At 47.9% G+C, this 21026-nt stretch overlaps 1 protein-coding gene across 1 annotated transcript in view; it reads left to right on the top strand.

Annotated features, from left to right (window-relative positions):
• Positions 1–21026, top strand: part of LOC311248833 (neuropeptide FF receptor 2-like) — a gene marked incomplete at both ends in the record, with an annotated part of 96794 nt that overhangs the window by 17232 nt on the left and 58536 nt on the right. The window contains one exon of the mRNA XM_084338054.1: positions 9550–9649. Within this exon, the coding sequence (XP_084194180.1) occupies positions 9550–9649 (100 nt within the window). The remainder of the gene's footprint in view (positions 1–9549; positions 9650–21026) is intronic.

Here is a 21026-nt window from a genome sequence, read left to right as displayed (position 1 = left end):
CGCAATTGTCATTTCATAACAGACACAGACCAGCGCGGAGCTTACATTTTTTTCTTTTTTTGTATCCACTTTTTCTCCTCTTTTTCTATTTTTCTCCCATCCCAATTTTAGCCGTGCCAATTCTCCCCTCCCCTGTCTTGAACGTTGCTCGCATGTGCCCCCCACTGGCCGGTTGTAGGCAGGATAGAAGCCCATCGCATGTCCCCTCCGATACATGTGTAGGCAGCCAGTCGCATCTTTTCACCTGCCAGCGCGGACTCTCATTTGGCGAGGAGTAACGTGTAGGAGGCTCACACTGCCCCCGCCATTTTCCTGTCTCTGCTGTGCAGGCGCCCCAACTGACCTGTAGGAGTCGCTGTTTACAACGTCCAGATTACCACTCATCGACTTCCCACCCGCTAACTCTGCCAATTGAGTTAGTATGACGGCCGGCCCAAGCCAGAGGCAACGCAGACAGCCGGATTCGATACCGGTGTCTCATGCGTTGGTGACGAGCGCAATGTCCGCTGCGCCTCCCCGCCGCCGAGTCGGAGCTTACATTTTAGAAGCTATGACATCTAGCTCTTCAGCCCTGCGTTCGACAGCCATGTGACGACTGCTCTCATGAGTCGCACTGTTTCTATGTGCAGTGAAAACTCTGCGAGCAACGGGTCCAATGCGTCTAACATTGGTATGTTTTGATTTACAAGGCCATTCTTGGTATGGTTCCGATTTATTTATTGTCTCTTTTAATGTTGAATGGTGGAAATTACAATCTCCATTCGAAGGATTTTATGCACTTTGCTGTTCCCAATGTCCGAACAGAAATGGGAAAGAAGCTTTTAGGTTTTCCGCACCTACTGCATGGAACAATCTCCAGTCCGATCTGAAGATTCAAAGCTTGGTAACACTGAATGTATTTAAGGCTATGGTGAAGCCTATTGTAACCACGTTTTCTGTGTGCAAATGTTTTATCTGACCATTTTGTAGTTTTGATCTGTAATGTCTATGTGTGTATGTTGAAACTTTGTGTTGCTGCTATTCTTGGCCAGGTCTCCCTTGTAAAAGAGATCCTGGATCTCAATTGGGACAAACCTGGTTAATTTTTTTTTTTTTTTTTTTTTTTATTAAAAAACATGCTTTGCATCCTCGCTATTCCTTTATGCCCACGTTACGGTAACAACCTTAACTAACGTTAGCTGCTACGATATTGCAATATATTATCTTTTTTCAACTGCAAAATGATGTCCCCAACTGAAAACTTCATTATCTAGTAATAACATTTGTCTATTAACCTCATTCCAATATATATATATATTTTTTAATTAACACTTGTCCTACTATAATTTTCTGCTCTGCCCTGCCTGCTGCGATGCCATCTGAGCCGTTTCTGTGGATTTGTGGATTGGATTTTTGACAGCTGTCACTCACCCCGGCATTACTTGTCTTCCGCCTATCTATCAATGAGTCTGGTGTATTTCACAACACGTTGAATGTGCCGCATTGCGCCATGTTTGTTGTGGTTAGCTTAGCCACCAGTTTGTCTGCTAGCAGCCCTGCTATACCAGCTGTCACCGTTGAAACATTCCTGTTTTTCTATTAGTTTCTCCCTGGACTTTTCCTCTGTACTCCTGCTATGGACTGAAACAATGACTTTCGGCTACTCCCCCTCAGATTTGTACAGTTTACTACCCCGGTAGTAAGCCCCCTCCTGCACTCCTATCACGCCGGGATAGGGATCATTTGTCGGACAATCTACTGTTATTGTAGTCCCTGCCTTACAGTCCCCTTTAACCATAACAACCATGGCACAGACGCTAACCTTAACAACCTCAAACACCTTAGCCAAGTCGGACTCTAGCAGTCTCTCCTCTTCCCAGAAGTTTGCACTCCTCAACACCAGGTAATCACACATCTCCCTTCATCAATGACATACTCTTGGATAATGATTTGGATGTCTCACTGAAGCCTGGGTCTTGCCGTTCTTCACCATGACAACTTTAAGGCGAGTGCTGTCCCCCTCCCTCCTGCTACGTCCCCCTCCCTTGTTTGAATGCCTGGCCTTCAAACGGACTGGCCCTCAATCTTGTGCCTATAGCCATCCTGGTCACACCCTCCTCTGTGTTCATATCAGCTGTTAGACGTGCTCACTTCCAACTCTTCCACCTCATGCATCCTCCTCCTCTGGGACACACACACACACACACGCACACACACACACACACACACACACACACACACACACACACACACACACACACACACACACACACACACACACACACACACACACACACACACACACACACACACACACACACACACACACACACACACAGGCAGCTAGAGAGAGAGTTTGAGTCTTTATGGACAGATAAAATAAAATAAGCTTGTTTCTCAGTCTTTAATAACACATCAATCCCAGGTAAGTGCATACATGTGCGCATGCATGAACTTGCCATATATATGCACGTATGGTTTATATATGCGAGAGCCCTGCATATGCACATTCAAGTTCAAGTTCACATGCAAACCCATGTGTAGGAAAATAAGCAGCTGCCTACCAGTGAGGCTGTAGGCTGCCTTCACTCAAACTAAATAAAATTTTAAAAGCCGTGCAACAGCCAATGGCTGTTCAAGAGGTGATTTGACATGCTAGCTGTCATAGGGGTGTGCAAAAAAGTCGAATTACCAAAAATAACCTGTTGGAGGATTTCAACAAGATAAATGCAACAACAGTCAGTGCAAAATATGAAAAGCGAAGTTTAAAAAAAGAAAATAATAAAACTATTTTGTGCCAATGAAAGTGCTGCCGCGTGGTACGCGTGCCTAGAGTTGCCGACCCCTGCATTATAGCATGGCAGCATTCTGACTGGACACAAAAAGAGCATTTTCTGTGTGTGTGTGTGCGCGCACGCTCTGGTTGGGTTTCAGATCATCCCTGATTAACATACAACCAGCTGAGACCATCAGGTAGTCACTTGCTCTCTTAGCTGAAGTGACCTCTTGGAGGAGCTAGAGGTATAGCCTTTATAGCAGGGAGGCTAAACTCTATTACCAAGGAGTCCAACATGAAAAATAGAGATTGTGGGCAGGACATATAATAATACTTAGGAAATGTGCATTTCCCTGAGCTCACTATCTTAATTGGTAATTTAGTTAAGATTAGCACTAAACAGGTCCTCAGCATCTATTTCTACCGCAGCTTTCACAACTATTTCCACTGTTTTGATTTCAGACTATAATGATGAATTGGCAACAATTCCGTTGATAAAGGAAAATTGGACTCAAACAGTGCCTGAGTGAAAACAGAGGGAGGAGAGATGTTCACAGTGAGAGTACAGAGGAAAAAAAGGAAAAATTAAAAGCTAAATATTGGGTCCTCCTCCAATGGCCCAAGAAAGCAGGGTTAGGCTGTTGACTAAGAATACGATGCAGATAACGCTCCGTGCGTTTGCTTGAAAAGTGGAGACATTTGTATTGCTGGGCAGTGAGACGGAGGTGCGTTTGATTTGTATCACAGGCCAGTAGAAATGAGGCCAGGAGAGGAATTGATAAGAGAATTCAGTCTGGGGGCCGGATGAACACACCAGGTGGGGCGTTGAGTTTGACCATGATGAATTGAAAATGGGGGACCCTGATGGAAACAAGACGAAAGTCTTTCTCAGGTCTGCATCCTCTTAACAATTGTATGTATTGAGCTGTACTGTACTGTACCCATTCTGCAATCTGTTAATAAACTTTTCAATCAATCAATCAATCAAACCATATCTATAGACCACCGCAAGCAACACTTCCGATATTCTGATATTATGGGAGAGAGAGCGGGGGGAGAAAATGAATGAATGTGGATGAGAGCCTTGACATTAAGTGGTTGTAGCTACGGCTCTGGGGGTGCTGGAGACATGATCCAATAGACTTTTTTTTTTTTTATCCACTTTTTCTCCCATTTTTCTATTTTTTTTTTTCTCTCATCCCAATTTTCATAAGTAGCCGAATGCTGCTTTAAATTAACTCTATCCTGGCCCTGCAGTGGTGGAGTGACCTTCCTGCCAGTGGACCAGTGGACCAGTGAAACCAGAAGAAACCAGCTCAGACTAGAAACACACTTAATCAAACTGTAAATAAATGAATACATATATTCCAACAGCCATCAGACTATGCAACGACTCACTGAGCACACAGTGACAGTACAAACTCTGGTAATCTTCCTGGACCTTTTGATTTATGACTTTTTACTGTTACATAAAAATAATCTACATCTATTACTTTACATTTAGTGTATATAACTGTATATATTGGCTGTATATTTTAGAATGTATATACATATTTTAGAATGTATATCCCAGACTGTATTTGTATTCTTATTTGTGATTTTGCCTACTGAATGTTTGTTGTGAGCGATCTGTAGTGTTTCCCTCGGGATCAATAAAGTACATCTATTCTATTCTATACTGTATATATATACACACATACATTATATATATTGTGACAGACTCGGGGGTGTTATGAGCTGTCACCAGATTGGAATGAATAATAATTGTCCGACAGCGAGCGTCGGTACACAGGGATAGATTCTCATACTGTACGTTCCAGGGCTGATCCGGGTGAAGAGACGTCGGGCGAGCATGGGTCAGTTCCAAAGCGGGTTCTCAGACAGTCGGAGGGTCGGGCACACAGCAGGGATCTCGTTCCAAAAACATACATGTCATACACAGCACTTTGTTAGATACAGACCAATCGCTTCTTTTCTCTCTCTCTTCTCTCTCTTCCTCTACTCACTCTCTCTCCTTCCTCCTCTCTCAGGTGTCAACGTAGTTACTCCACTGCAGTCCTGTCTAGCCTTACATCTTCTAGTCTAGTGTGAGCAATTACGCTTTGATTAGGCTCACCTGTTCCCGTCTGGCACAGGTGCGCTGTGTTGGGCTGATACGCTCCGCTCACCAGTGTGTCTCAACGGGTTTCCTAATGGGCATGTTCCCGGCCTTCCAGCAGCTCATGGGCCTCATTCAACAATACTCTCTTATTATGTTTCTTATATTCTTGCTTACCTGTCTGTTAAGAGAACAATAAGAAAAGCCACCGCCACATTCATCAAGCCGTTCTTAACGTCGAAATCTGTGCGTACCCAGGAAATTTGCATGATGAATCCCACTCATTCTTAAACTCAAAAGCGTGTTCGCGCTAAATTCATTTGCATGCAGACACGCCCACAATCTCCTTATAAGGCGAATGAGGCGGGTGTAAAACAGCAGAGTTTCGCCATCTGATCCCTCTCTGATATATTCAACAGGAAGCACTTTGCGATCTCAAAATGACACACACACACACACACACACACACACACACACACACACACACACACACACACACACACACACACACACACACACACACACACACACACACACACACACACACAACACACACACACACACACACACACACACACACACACATGTCTCACGACTTGCGACTCAGTGCATGTGTGTGTGTTCCTGTGGGTCGCTCATCGCATGTGTGTGTGTGTTAATCTGATGACAAATAAAGACGTATACCTGTACTTATACGTATACATACTGTTGTATAGTGCGAAATAAATCGTTCCAGCAAAGTAGGCTTTCAATACTGAACGACTGGCTGCACGCTTGTCAAGAACCAATGGCGGCGTGCAGTATACTGATATATATATGCCGCTGATCCATATGCAATCTCCTTTCAGAGAGAGATGACTGTCACCAGATCTGTCACCTGTCATCTCTCTCTGAAATGTCCGTGACTAAAACTCAGAGTGCGCTCAGAACTTTAGGTGTGGAGCAGAGTTTTGATTGATTGATTGATTGAACATTTTATTAACAGATTGCAGAATTGGTACAATACAGTACAGCTCAATACACACAATTGTTAAGGGGATGCAGACCAGAGAAAGACTTTCGTCTTGTTTACATCAGGGTCCCCCATTTTCAATTCATCATAACATTATGACATACATGACATACAGATAGACAGTACTGCTACATGTGAGAAGAGCATTTATGCAGGTGAACACCAGAAAAGCTGCTGGCCCAGATGGAATAACAGGACGCATACTTAAGTCCTGTGCTAACCAGCTAGCCCCTGTGTTCACCGCCATATTTAATCGATCCCTGGCGGAGTCAGTGGTTCCTGCCTGCTTCAAGATGTCTACCATCATCCCTGTACCAAAGAAACCCTCCCCAACAGGTCTCAATGACTACAGACCGGTGGCACTCACCTCTGTGGCCATGAAATGTTTCGAGAGGCTGATCAAGGATCACATTTGTGCCTCCCTCCCCAGTGATATGGACCCTATGCAATTTGCATACAGGCCAAACAGGTCCACTGATGATGCGGTCTCCCAAGTACTGCACAGCACCCTCTCTCACCTGGACCGACAGAAGGGGGGCTATGTGAGGCTGTTATTCATTGACTACAGCTCAGCGTTCAACACCATAGTCCCCACCAGACTGGTGGACAAGCTGATCGAGCTGGGTCTGAGCTCCGCTCTGAGCGCCTGGATACTGGACTTTCTGAGCGAAAGGCCCCAGGCGGTCAAGGTGGGGGGTCAGACCTCCAACACCATCACCCTGAGCATCGGGTCCCCCCAGGGCTGTGTTCTGAGCCCTCTGCTGTACTCACTATACACACACGACTGTGTGGCCAAGTTCAGCTCCAACTCCATAGTGAAGTTTGCGGACGACACAGTGGTAGTGGGGCTGATCTCGGACAACGACGAGAAGGCCTACCGGGAGGAGGTTGAGGTACTGGAACGCTGGTGCCAGGACAACAGCCTGCTCCTGAACATTGGTAAAACCAAGGAGCTGATCGTGGATTTTAGGAGGAGACAGCAGGAGACACACACACCACTGAGGATAAACGGGGCTACCGTGGACAGGGTGAGCAGCTTCAAGTACCTGGGGGTCCACATCTCAGAGGACCTGACATGGACAACACACATAGACTCAGTCGTAAAAAAAAAGGCGAAGCAGCGCCTCTACCACCTGAGACAGTTAAGGAAGTTCAGAGTATCTGGGAAGATACTCCAGTCCTTCTACTCCGGAGCTGTAGAGAGCATCTTGACTGGAAACATCACTGCCTGGTATGGCAACAGCACGGCACAGGACAAGAAGGCCCTACAGAGAGTGGTGCGCTCAGCCGAGCGTACCACGGGTATTACACTACCAACCCTGCAGGTCCTATACAACAAGAGGTGCAAATCCAGAGCCTGCAGGATAATGAAAGACCCTCACCACCCCAACAACAGCCTGTTCATGCTGCTGCGGTCAGGCAAATGCCTCCGAACACCAGCAACTAGGACAGAGAGACTTCGGCTCAGCTTCTTCCCCCAGGCCATCAGAGCCTTGAACACTGAACTCTCCACACACAAGCACACATGAGCACACACACAACACACACACTGTACACGCTCACACACTAGCAGCCACTTTAACATGAGCACACACACACTCATGCTGCACACGCTCACACTTATGGACACTTTACAGAAGGAAAGGTCACTTTAAGAATAGTATAGCTTGAGATTGTATAATATAGCATTGTATAGCAGTGTACATAAAGACCCAGTGCCTCATCCGTAGCTAACAGTGTACTGCACTACCACAGGACCTAGAATGTCCTACCATGCTCTGTAAATATCTCATGTACAGATACCGATATGCCTACTTTGTTTACTTGTTTATTGCACTATGTCGCTCTATTGGTTGGACTCTTATTATTATTACTTGTATTATGCACATCGTTGCGGGCGAGACCCCCTGCATTTCACTGTATACCTGTATGCTGTGACAAATAAAACTCTTGTATCTTGTACATCTATACAGAGAAGAGAAGAGAGGAGAGGAGAGGTTGTAAATATGCGTTATATGCGTACGGCCTGGGCAGCCAGCATCTGTTCTAACAGCAATATATAATCCATTTCAGAAGCAGAACGCACGCAATAAGTTATAATAATAATAATAATTATTGAAAAGTTCTGCATCGGTTTATAAAGTCGTATTTGGGGGTACTGTATTTGGCGGCAATTGACCAATGGTTTGCTTTCAACCCATGAACTCCTTCCTCTCTCACCATTTTATATATTTATTTTTACTTGAGCTACTAAAACTGTATTGTATTATATTGTTTGTTTTGTAAAGTGTCTTTGAGAATTAGGAAAAGCGCTATATAAATCGTATGTATTATTATTATTATGAATGGTAGGCTTTTTTAAATGTTTCTCATCTGGGTAAGCATTTCTTATTTCGGTAAGAGTGCTCTCTGTTCTTGCCTGAGAAAAAAGCAACAATAAGAAAACGTTGCTGAATCCCAGGTAAGAACAAAGTAAGAGGAAATGCTAGTTAAGAACTAAATCTGTTCTTATATCGCTTCATGCATGAGGCCTGTCTTGTTCATGTTGACAGCTGTGAGGGTCTCTGGTCAAGCAGCTCAATGTCTTGTCTTGTTCATGTTGACAGCTGTGGGGGCTCTGGTCAAGCAGCTCAATGTCTTATCTTGTTCATGTTGACAGCTGTGAGGGTCTCTGGTCAAGCAGCTCAATGTCTTATCTTGTTCATGTTGACAGCTGTGAGGGTCTCTGGTCAAGCAGCTCAATGTCTTGTCTTGTTCATGTTGACAGCGGTGAGGGTCTCTGGTCAAGCAGCTCAATGTCTTGTCTTGTTCATGTTGACAGCTGTGGGGGCTCTGGTCAAGCAGCTCAATGTCTTATCTTGTTCATGTTGACAGCTGTGGGGGCTCTGGTCAAGCAGCTCAATGTCTTATCTTGTTCATGTTGACAGCTGTGGGGGCTCTGGTCAAGCAGCTCAATGTCTTGTCTTGTTCATGTTGACAGCGGTGAGGGTCTCTGGTCAAGCAGCTCAATGTATTGTCTTGTTCATGTTGACAGCTGTGGGGGCTCTGGTCAAGCAGCTCAATGTCTTGTCTTGTTCATGTTGACAGCGGTGAGGGTCTGTGGTCAAGCAGCTCAATGTCTTGTCTTGTTCATGTTGACAGCGGTGAGGGCTCTGGTCAATGTCTTGTCTTCAAGATTCAAGAGGTTTATTTGTCACATACATATTAGGGCATAGGCCTACAGTGAAATGCGGGTGGCCATGCCTGCTTTGATTGTGCAATAATACTAAATAATAAAATAGACATAATAAACAGGTAATAAAATAGACATAAAATAGGCATGATAAAATAGACATGCTAAAGTCCTGTTCAATGTTCTGATGGCCTGGGGGAAGAAGCTGAGCCTTAGTGTCTCTGTTCTTGCTGCATGTGTGCATAGGTGCTCGCCTGACCGCAGCAGCTTGAACAGGCTGTTGTTGGGGTGGTGGGGGTCTTTCATTAGTGTGTTATATAGGACCTGCAGGGGTGGTAGTGCAATACCCGTAGTACGCTCGGCTGAGCGCACCACTCTCTGTAGGGCCTTCCTGTCCTGGGCCGTGCTGTTTCCATACCAGGCAGTGATGTTTCCAGTCAGAATGTCTTGTTCATGTTGACAGCTGTAAGGTCTCTGGTCAAGCAGCTCAATGTCTTGTCTCCTTTTAACAGGATGGCCATTTGGAAGCCTGGTATGCAAGATGAGCGGCATGGTTCAAGGCATCTCCGTGTCCGCATCCGTCTTCACGCTGGTCGCCATTGCTGTTGACAGGTAGATATGGTGATATTTCTTTTTTCCTTTGCACTGCATATTTCATTGCATCTTCCATCATGTAAATCTGCCTGACACCTTCCAGTTAGTAATTTCATACCAACTGCATATTAACACATCAATGAACTCTTTCAACATGTTTCAAGAAATTAATTTTTACAATTTATTTTGAGCGTTAATTAAAAAAAAATCTGCTGAACCGCCTGTACCTGTGATTAATGACAGATGTGTGTGTGATTAATGACAGATGTGTGTGTGTGATTAATAATAATAATAATAATAATAATAATAATAATAATAATAATAATAATAATAATAATAATAATAATAATAATAATAATAATAATAATAATAATTAATAATAATAATAATAATAATAATAATAAATCAAATTTGTATAGCGCCTTTCAGGAAACCCAAGGTCGCTTCACAGTCAAGAGGGCTAGGGAAAGGGGGCAATAGGGGAAAAAGGGGGGGGGGTGAGGGCAGGTAAAGGGATAATGAATCCTAATCTAAACTATCTAATGGGGAAAACGCCTTGGTGAAAAGGTGCGTTTTGAGAGCTGTTTTGAAGGTGTCCAGGGTTGGGGCGATTAATGACAGAGGTGTGTGCGATTAATGTTTCAATCACTGCCTCAGCGAGTCATTTGAATAGCCGTACTTTAGTTAATAATAATATTCTTTAGAAAAAAACATTATAATATGTCAGGGCCACAATTCCCCAGATGTCACTCCGCTCCACACATCCTCCAGATGACGGGATTCATAAGTAATCCTGAGGTTTAATCACTTAGGTTTGTCATCCCACCACGGATGGAGGCTCAATCTGCCCTTACGAAAGTGGCTTTAATCCCCCAGTCTGCTGCTGGCAAAGGGTGCTGTGAAGGGGTGAATAGCGGTTCTCCCCGCTTTGTGCAATAAACAGAGTTGACATCCTGCCGCTTTGTACCCGTTTCCCCCCCACGATTTGGACGTGTGACGTGGCCCTGCATCGTTCCGATGTAAACATTGCCTCACGTGTCTCTCTCCATCTAGCTGTGAGAGGGCAGATGGAGCCCCTTTACACATCAAATAGTCAAAGCCACGTTTGCCATCATCCGCATGGTTAGAATTAGATTAGGTCGGGCATCCCGGAGGAGGGTGAATGTGCTTGCAGTGTCGTGAACGTCTCATGACCTTTCCGTCACATGTCGTTCTATTTTTGTCGGTGTCTGTCTCTGTGTTGTATTTGCGATCGACCCCGCAGCTCCGTCATGGATGGTAGAGGTCCCTCATGCTCGTGTCCAATGAGCCAATGGTATAGGAAGTCAATTAGAAAAACTAATACGACTAGCAAGGCCCTTGTTTTTTTAAAATAATACACCTACAGAGCTGTTCGAGAGGTGTGGAATAACAGTATTGCTTTTCCCCAAAAAAATTGTGATTAATTAATTGATAATTTAAAAAAAACTGTTGTTGTTTACAGGTTGGCTGCATGTATCCCCTCCTTACTTCCCATTTCCCCACATGGAATTCACCTGGTTGGATAAATGACCAATGCTGGTGCTCTAGGGCGATATCTAGAAATCTCCACATTCACCATTTTTCCGTTCGGTTGGCATTGATTGATTGATTGAAAACTTTATTAACAGATTGCAGAATGGGTACAATACAGTACGGCTTAATACAAACAATTGTTAAGGGGATGCAGACCAGAGAAAGACTTTCGTCTTGTTGACATCAGAGTCCCCCATTTTCAATTCATCAAGACATTTATGACATACAAGATATACTGTTTATGAGAAAGAGATCATAAAAAAATATATACATTCGAGGGGGAAGAAACTGTACATTGGAGGGGGTTTGGTGGGGGGGGGGGGGTTTGGACAATCACCGGGGCCAGTTTCGAATGGCAGCCACCCGTAGGTGCTCTTTTGAAGGAGGGTAGGGACATGTTGATTGACGTTTCAAGTCTCTCTGAAACTGTCGAATGGATCCGGTTAATACGATTTATTAACTCAGAATGATCGGCTTACACTGGAGGTCCCCTATGTACAGACCCAACTTGGAAAATCAGCCTTTCATTATAGTACCCTTACTACATGAAACAACCTATAACGCAGGGGAAGTTTAGAGGTTTACTTGCAGGCCTGCCTGCAACAGTCTGTAACTGTTTTTGATATTGTACTTATTTTATGCCTATTCTTAAGTCTGCAGGTTTACATTGCACTACTTTTATTGTCTTTTATACCCATTATGTCTGAAATGTACGCTATTTTTATTTTGTCAATTTGTGTGCTGATTTTATGTTCACTCTGGACTGCGGTCAATGTGTGAAGAGTACTATATAGATAGTTATTAATATATTGTTATATTGTAGAAATGTGTGCAGTGAAATGTCTGTAAAGTCTCGACGACATTGAAAATGAGGGTGACCTCAATTGTAATCTCGAGAATAAATAAAGGTTGATGATGATGATGATAATCTCTACATATTTACACTGAGAATACCGGTGAGATTGAGACTCTACATAGATAACTTTTACAGGTGGCACGGTGGTACAGTGGTCGCCTCACAGCAGGAAGGTGGGTTCGATTCCCGCTTGGGGACCAGGTTGCCAGGTACCCAGGTGGGGTATCACCCAGGCCTTTCTGTGCTGCCAAGGGTGTCCCCTCCAGAAAAAGAGATGAACCCAATGGAAAAACATGCAAAACAGATCGCTAACACTGTCGCACCCTGACGACGACGGACAGGAGCACTCGTCTTTGAGGGGGAAGGTTGATGGGATGGGTTTAAGCGCAGAGAGGATATTTGATCGGCGACCCCAAAAAATTAAGTAAATAAATGCATGCGTGTGTGTGTGCAGGGGCGTGCACAGACAATTTTGGGGGCAAGGGCTCAAGGGGTGGGGGGGGGGGCATGTGGGGTATTTTACAAGTTGATAAGGTAGAATCTTTCGTGGATAATAGTATACATTTCCATCTTCATATTTGAAAAAAAAGGGAGGGGCACTTGGGGCAAAAGGGCAGGAGCTCAAGCCCCCCTTCGGCCCTATCTGTGCACGCCACTGTGTGTGTGTGTGTGTGTGTGTGTGTGTGTGTGTACCTATGTGTGTCAACCATCTCACATGTGTGTGTTCGCTGCATGACAATGTAGCAATGTGTGCTATAAATAAAGACTTCTTCTACATATTTACACTGAGAATACTGGTGATACTGATACCTTTGTACAAGTTGCATAATGTAAACCAGGCTGTAAACAGAGAACACCCACCAAACCAGAACACCACCAGGCTGCTGTCAGGATTGGGGGGGTGTAGGACACACATGCAGACACACAAACGAGGGGAACCACTGGAATCGATGACATAGGGCACTGAAATCGAAACACAAGAACACTGAAATAAATAAAAATGTAAATGGGGAGAAGACCCAAATGAACCACCCCTGCCTAGCAGTTGAAAACAACATGAAATTATATGAAATGAACAAGCATCTGAACACAGGAAACCAGACGCTGCACACCGGACACCAATCAGGTGGCATTCAAGCCCACACACCAATCAGGTGGCATTCAAGCCCACACACCTGCCATGCTGCATGGCACTTAACGTTAGGTTATGACTATAACCAAGTTCTGTTAGTATAGCGACGCTCGGCGTCACTCTCTGCACTGTCCTCGCACACGTGCACACGTACTGAATAAAGACCACAATGTACCTTTAATCCCAATATTTGTCTGACCACACCCCTATCAGCTTACCCATATAAGCAGGGGTGGGGCCACCCACTCGCCTCCTTCCCAAGCTTTCACCACAAGGCGAGATCAAGGGCTGCAGCGGCGTCGGACGCCGAGCGTCGCTATACTAACAGAACTTGGTTATAGTCATAACCTAACGTTCTGTATCGTATTAGCTCTTGCTCGGCGTCACTCTCTGCACAAGGGAGGCCGAGCGAGAGCCATCGGCCGACAAATACACCCCGCTGAAAGCCCCCCACAACCCTCAGAACAGGGAGGGCCGAGCCCCCCCGACCCACCCTAATGGAGGGCACCATCCCTATTGGGGGCTTCACGGGAGGGCGACGGACCCGACCGTGCGAAAAGGCACTCAAGCAACTCAACGCACAGGGTGAGCAGACCGTGGCTTGACCCCACGACTACACACACGCACAACCCGCATGCCACCCGGGAACGAACGGAGGAAACAACCTCGTTACTGCCCCCAGAATCACGGGGTCAAGGGCAAACCCAACCCCGTGGCAAGGCCGTAGCAGCGGAGCGCGAAGGAAGACCCAGACCCACCAAAGGGACTGGACCCCCTGGAACGGGCGCCCGGAGAAGTCCATGATGCCAGCATCAAGACCCCACCAAGTGGGCACTTAGTGACCCCGCCCCCCACATCGCCAGCGTATTCGGACAAAGGCCCCTCAGCCGAGCGGGCCCTGTCCCCCCAATAGTACACCGCCTGGCACACTGACCCTGCAGAACAGGCAGTCAGCATGGCCGTAAGCACACAAAAAAGGTTAACCAACGGAAGCAGGCAGCGCACCGGGGAAAAAACAGGCAACAGGCTGTTAACCCTAGCCTGGAGACTGCGGACGAGACAGGCGCCAGAAGGGACAGCTGAACACAGCCGCCCCGGCGGAAGGGGCGTATGCTGGCGTTGTTGCATGACCAAGCCTCCATTTAAAAAAAAACCACCCAGAGGGGTTGAGGCAGAGAAGGCTGACACGATTGGCAGACGCCATGAACGTGCAGGGGCACCCTCAACCGGTGAACCCGGGAGTTGACACTGCTCCAACACACCAGGGAATCAACCACCTTGGTGTTACCCAATGCGGCGGTTGTTCCTATAAGCCCTCAGGAAAAAACTCCAAAACACACCTGCGAGTATACACCGGCTATAACGCAGTACAAGTGTTTCAGTCTTCAAAAAGGGTTAACCCAGGCCTACGGGTTGACGAAACATTACTTCGGACCGGGCCTGGCGATACGGGAAAACACAGGGTCACCAGAGGAGGTCAAAGACCACCCCAACAGGCCCCTCTTCGCCATGCGTTAGAGAAGAGCGAAAAAGAATGGAGAACCAGCCCCAAGCACACCGTACTAGGTATTCCCAGGCGGTCTCCCAACCAAGTACTAACCAGGACCAACCTGTGTAGCGGCCGAGATCCGACGAGATCGAGCGTGTACAGGTTGGCATGGCCGTAAGCCATTACGACAGTGCTGAGTAAAAAATGTACCCAACCAGGGTCTCCATAGCACTTAACCCTGTGACACCCGGACCGACCTGGCATTTTTCCCCCTGAAAAAAGCCCAAGTCCCTCAGGGTACCAGAACAGCAGATCTGCATCCCCGGCGGACAACGGGTTCAACTGATCCGGACCAGCGTGACCAGAACCAGTCCCGTGCCCTAACCACGCCGACATGCCTACTCCAGGAGAAAGGGCAGATATGCGTGTTGATCTTAACATGAAAAGAAGGCGCCACCCAGACGTTCAGGCGAACCGCGCCCGGTGGCCCACCCCCAGGGCGTGAGACCCCTCTACATATGTTCAGATCCATTCCGTCATCATCCCCCAGACATGAACGAGAATCCGTCGATAACCAACCCAGGTCGTGGGATGTGGTCGTCGGAAGAGGAAAAACCTCCATCCCAGTTGCTTTATAAAAACGCCGTTTTAACCTCAAGCAACCAAGGCGTGCCAGTGCCTGTTTACAGCGAGCTAGCACTATGCGTGCGTCGGGACACACCCACATCAATGAACAGGCTATTTAGACCTGTCATTGAATCCCCAAGGCGCCCAGGGGAACGACAAGAGGGGTGTGACACTTCCTAACTCCAACTCTTTTTTAATAGAAAAGAAGGAAGCAACAACAGTATGTATCCCAGTCTACACAGCCGGGGGTAAAAAAATTTCACATTTTTACATCCCACCACCCTCCCATAGGAAGGAGACGGGAATCCCCAGAGAGACTTCCCACGCAAGCTGTACAGATTGAAAAGAATATATTGCACCTTGAGCCATGTAAAAAATTGGTTTTAGGGCTCTCCGGGGAAGAGGCACTGAACCCATACACACTCAATAATCGAATTGAATCGAATACATACACAATAGAATAGGAGGGTCCACTCACCTTGACAATCTGAGGAGGAGGCTCTGTACTCTGAAGGAGGCTCCCTCACATGGAAGGAGGAGTCCGAACTCACAGAAGGCCCGAATAGGCGCTTGGTGAGGAGGAGCCCTGACCACCCCCCCGAAAACAGATCCATCACATGGACCTGAACAGCACACGGAAGTCCTACCAACAGAGACGCGCACGGTGACGTACTCTATGGCGGGGGAATTTCTGCGGTGCACACGCCCAATATTCCAGGCCGTGGGACCAGGAAACTCCCTCCCCCCCCCCCCCCCCCCCTCACCCCGTAACGTGCCGAACCGCAACGTGACAGGAACCTTGAAGGACAGGGGGTGTACCCCTGAGGCCCTGACCAACAGAAAAAAGGGGGAGAGGAAAGGTTACCAGTTCACCCCTTTACGACCCCACACCCATGATACGATGTAATGACAAAAAGAGAGTATGACACAGTCATAGTCAGCTCTATGAAGCGTTTGACAGCTTCACACAGCGCATGAGCTAACCTGCTATCTGATTTTTACTAAGGAAAAAACACATAATAGAGAGGGCTCTCTAAGAGCCCCGGTCCAAACTTACACATGTGCTTCTGTGGCCAGTCCAACCCAGTTGTAGGTCACATGACACACACAACCCATCATCACCTACAAAAAATGGCAAAAACACTCTACAGAGGAACGCTGTTTTTCATAATGAGAGAATACATAATTCTCGATTAGTATCGGCCACAGGCCTTGCTAAGCACACACGAAAGCGACCAACAATCTTTTCTTTTAGGAAAATAAAGTTACTCCAGCAGATTTAGCACAACCTCAGCAATCAAGCTAAGGGTTACATCGTATCCATACCACACAGTGACACAATGTAGTGCAACAACATGTCCACTCTGATAGGAGGATGAAGAAGTCCCCAGGGAACCGGGGGGAAACACAATCCTCCTACTTTACCCTTAATACGGCCAGTTAAAACAGGAAAACCTGTTAATATGTGAACACTGTTTATTGTCATTACAGGCTGAGAAAAGAATATTCTTTACTCATTTGTCACTAAGCATAGCTTTATAGGTTAGTTAACCCCCTTAGCTGTGAGTACACGGTACATATAAACACACATGATGTTTCTCAACACAACAAACCAGATCATTTTCACATCTGAAACAACAACCCGATTTGCACGGAGAAGCTAAATACCTAGTGACAAGACAATTCACACACAACTCGCGTCGTATCCTAAATGTAGTGCAGTAACACTCGTTTTGGAAAACATCGTTATTTACAAAACATTTAGAAGGGAAAGCCAGACGAAGTGTACAAGGTCTGGTCAGACCTGGCCTACCCGGAGCGTAGATCAATGAAGTGCAGTCTCAAGACACCGTAGAAAACACAGCCGTCCTGTGTTGTTCGATCTGGGCAGCGTCGCCGCTCCAACCCGTCGCTACGGTCCCCTTTGTTGACGCAGGCTTTGCCGTCCTGGCCCAGGGCAGGTTCGACGAACATCCTCTGTCAAAGATGACGTCGTAGTCAAGAGTGTTTAAAACATGTTATAATCAAAGCACGTTCAACAGAGTAGCATTAAGCTAACGGCCGCTCCAACCGTCGGTCGCTACTGCCCCTGCCCGCGAGACGCCGAGCGAACGGCGCACGCGACCGGAGGGGAGCTCGCGGCGGCGCGCGAGGAACCGGAGCCACCCTGCGCTGGGCCTTGGCCGATAGCAGCAAGCTAACATTTCCTAGCGATCACAGCAGGGTAGCGCCGCAGCTAACAGCTGACTGGCTAACAGTAGGCCCAACCTAGGTAGGTCACGCAGTGATCATAGCAGGCTAACGCCGCAGCTAACAGCTGACTGGCTAACCGTAAGCTAAGCAGCTATCACCTGAACTTGTACACAATGATATAACACTCACCCAGACAGGCCGCCGTTCTGAAACCCTCCTCACTTTTTAAGAGAAAAGAGAAACAAGATGTCAACACAGTTTTACAACAGTGATTTTACCAACACCCGACGGAGCCAGCACAATACCAAACTGGCCTGTGTAGCTGACTTGAACACAGATCTTCCGCTATCGAACATCTATGCCCATATCTCCTCGTGAAGGAATACTCTCATTTGGATATGAAAGAAGGGGCTACACGGTGACAGAGAGATATCCACTCATCCAGAAAACACAGGGATCACCAGTGTTAATGGTCGCGTCCCACTAGTTAAAACTATAATGGGCTTCAGACCAAGGTCTTCTGTCGCCTAAGAGGCTGAACAAAGGACCCTAGCCTGGGGCCGGTTTTCATAAACATTGTCAATTAGCCCCCATAGCACTTACAGACAAGTGGAGCCTGCCAGCAAAACATAACTCACCAAAACCTGGAACCCACCGCTTCTCACAACACCGGCGCGTCCTACAGCCCAGCTGTGTCTTTACCGCAACCAGCACACAGCAAGGACTGCAGTTGGAAAAGCATGTAGCGGCGCGAACTCCCAATACGAAAACCGGTGGAGGATTTTTAGAATGATCATCATCTTCCAGACACTCCAGTACGAAGACAATATCGCCGTATTTTCTCGAAAATAGTGAGAGAGAAAATAAAGATATGATGTCAACGTATCCTTGCTTTCCAACTCTTCTCCTACCATCACATCACTTCAAGTGTGGGGATCTACCGAGGCACTTCCTTGTGGTGAAAGCGAGAAGGAGGCGAGTGGGTGGCCCCACCCCTGCTTATATGGGTAAGCTGATAGGGGTGTGGTCAGACAAATATTGGGATTAAAGGTACATTGTGGTCTTTATTCAGTGCGTGTGCACGTGTGCGAGGACAGTGCAGAGAGTGACGCCGAGCGAGAGCTAATACGATACAGAACTGTAGTCAGATCACAAGAGAAAACTCAAAATACATCCAAAGCATGCAAGGATTGATTTATGCAAATCAGCCCGACCAAGTATTGAGTGCATATAGTTTTTCGACATTTCTGTAATACATATTTTGTATTGGTCTTAGGGCTGGGCGATATGACCAAAAACGTTATCGCGATAAAATTATAAAATAATTTTCATATAATTCGATATCGATAATTATCGTCGATATAATGTCTGTCAAGTTTAATTAACTTCTTATGCTGCTGCGAATGTCTCAAGTCGAGTTGATGTCGTCATCAGTCCGCGCACGTTAGCAGCAGCCGACAAGCGGAGTATCTCATGACAATAAATATGACACTAAAACTCTCTTCCGCCACAATATATTGAAACGACGTCCACTGTATAACCCCACACTACTTAAACGTGGCCTCAGAATTCAAAACACACACATACTCGGCACGTAAATATATAAAACAACGCCGTGCAAGCTAATTAGCCTAGCAAGCCTTGTTGTTGAGTCCTATTACCTCTGGGTCTCCTTCCGGATCTCGTTCGCTCTCGGCCATCTCCTTCACTGATTGGTTGTTAGCTGTTGTGCGTATGCACGTCACGTCATCACGTAACGTTGGTTGTTGTTAGTGAGTGTGGTGAGCCGAGGCTGAACGGAGCCAAGCTTGGAAATCGATATATCGAAACTTTGCGACCACGTTTCATGTTTATTTCGAGGAAATAATTTATCGCGATAGTTATCGTTATCGTTTTATCGCCCAGCCCTAATTGGTCTTATGTAATCCAACTTTCTCAGATACTGAATTTTCATCAGCCGTAAGCCATAATCATCAACATTTAAAGGAATAAAGGCTTGCAATATTTCACTGTGTGGATCTATATAATAATGATCTTCACTTCTTGAATAGAATTACTGAAATAAATTACCTTTTCCTCACCATTCTAACTTATTGAGATGCACCTGTATATCCAATTGAAACATGTGCAATTGCAGTGTGCCAAGCATTGCATGATCGCAACCCCCACAAATGAATCACCCCAATTTATTCACAGATGAAACGGATTGCGAGGCGGAGCTGTCCCCCCCCCCCCCCCCCGTTCCCCAGTGCTGCTCCCCCCGTCCACCAGTGCTGCTCCCCCCGTCCACCAGTGCTGCTCCCCCCGTCCACCAGTGCTGCCCCCCCGTTCCCCAGTGCTGCTCCCCCCGTTCCCCAGTGCTGCCCCCCCGTTCCCCAGTGCTGCCCCCCCCGTTCCCCAGTGCTGCCCCCCCCGTTTCCCAGTGCTGCTCCCCCGTTCCCCAGTGCTGCCCCCCCGTTCCCCAGTGCTGCCCCCCCCGTTCCCCAGTGCTGCTCCCCCCGTTCACCAGTGCTGCCCCCCCCGTTCCCCAGTGCTGCTCCCCCCGTTCACCAGTGCTGCCCCCCCCGTTCCCCAGTGCTGCCCCCCCCGTTCACCAGTGCTGCCCCCCCCCGTTCCCCAGTGCTGCCCCCCCGTTCCCCAGTGCTGCCCCAACGTTCCCCAGTGCTGCTCCCCCCGTTCCCCAGTGCTGCCCCCCCCGTTCCCCAGTGCTGCCCCCCCGTTCCCCAGTGCTGCCCCCCCGTTCCCCAGTGCTGCCCCCCCCGTTCCCCAGTGCTGCCCCCCCCGTTCCCCAGTGCTGCCCCCCCCGTTCCCCAGTGCTGCCCCCCCGTTCCCCAGTGCTGCCCCAACGTTCCCCAGTGCTGCCCCCCCCGTTCCCCAGTGCTGCCCCCCCCCGTTCCCCAGTGCTGCTCCCCCCGTTCCCCAGTGCTGCTCCCCCCGTCCACCAGTGCTGCTCCCCCCGTCCACCAGTGCTGCCCCCCCATCCACCAGTGCTGCCCCCCCCATTCCCCAGTGCTGCCCCCCCGTTCCCCAGTGTTGCCCCCCCGTCCACCAGTGCTGCCCCCCCCGTTCCCCAGTGCTGCCCCCCCATTCCCCAGTGCTGCCCCCCCGTCCACCAGTGCTGCCCCCCCGTTCCCCAGTGCTGCCCCAACGTTCCCCAGTGCTGCCCCAACGTTCCCCAGTGCTGCCCCCCCGTTCCCCAGTGCTGCCCCCCCCGTCCACCAGTGCTGCCCCCCCCCGTCCACCAGTGCTGCCCCCCCCGTCCACCAGTGCTGCCCCAACGTTCCCCAGTGCTGCCCCAACGTTCCCCAGTGCTGCCCCCCATTCCCCAGTGCTGCCCCCCCGTTCCCCAGTGCTGCTCCACCGTACCCCAGCGGTGCCACACGTGCACCCAGTGCTCGTGGCTCCATGGCCCAGGCGATGCTGGACAGCCAGGAGCGGGTCGCGGACCAGTGGCGATGGAATACCTTACGGCTACCGTGGCACAATTCCCTGACACCCTTGTTTGAGTATCACTGAAGTGATGTGTTTATTTATTGGTATAAAT

This window comes from Notolepis coatsorum (assembly GCF_963971535.1).
Source record: "Notolepis coatsorum genome assembly, chromosome: 2".
NCBI classification, from domain to species: domain Eukaryota; kingdom Metazoa; phylum Chordata; class Actinopteri; order Aulopiformes; family Paralepididae; genus Notolepis; species Notolepis coatsorum.
The sequence above is the reverse complement of the archived record's forward strand: the minus strand, read 5'-3'. Positions and strand labels throughout refer to the sequence as shown.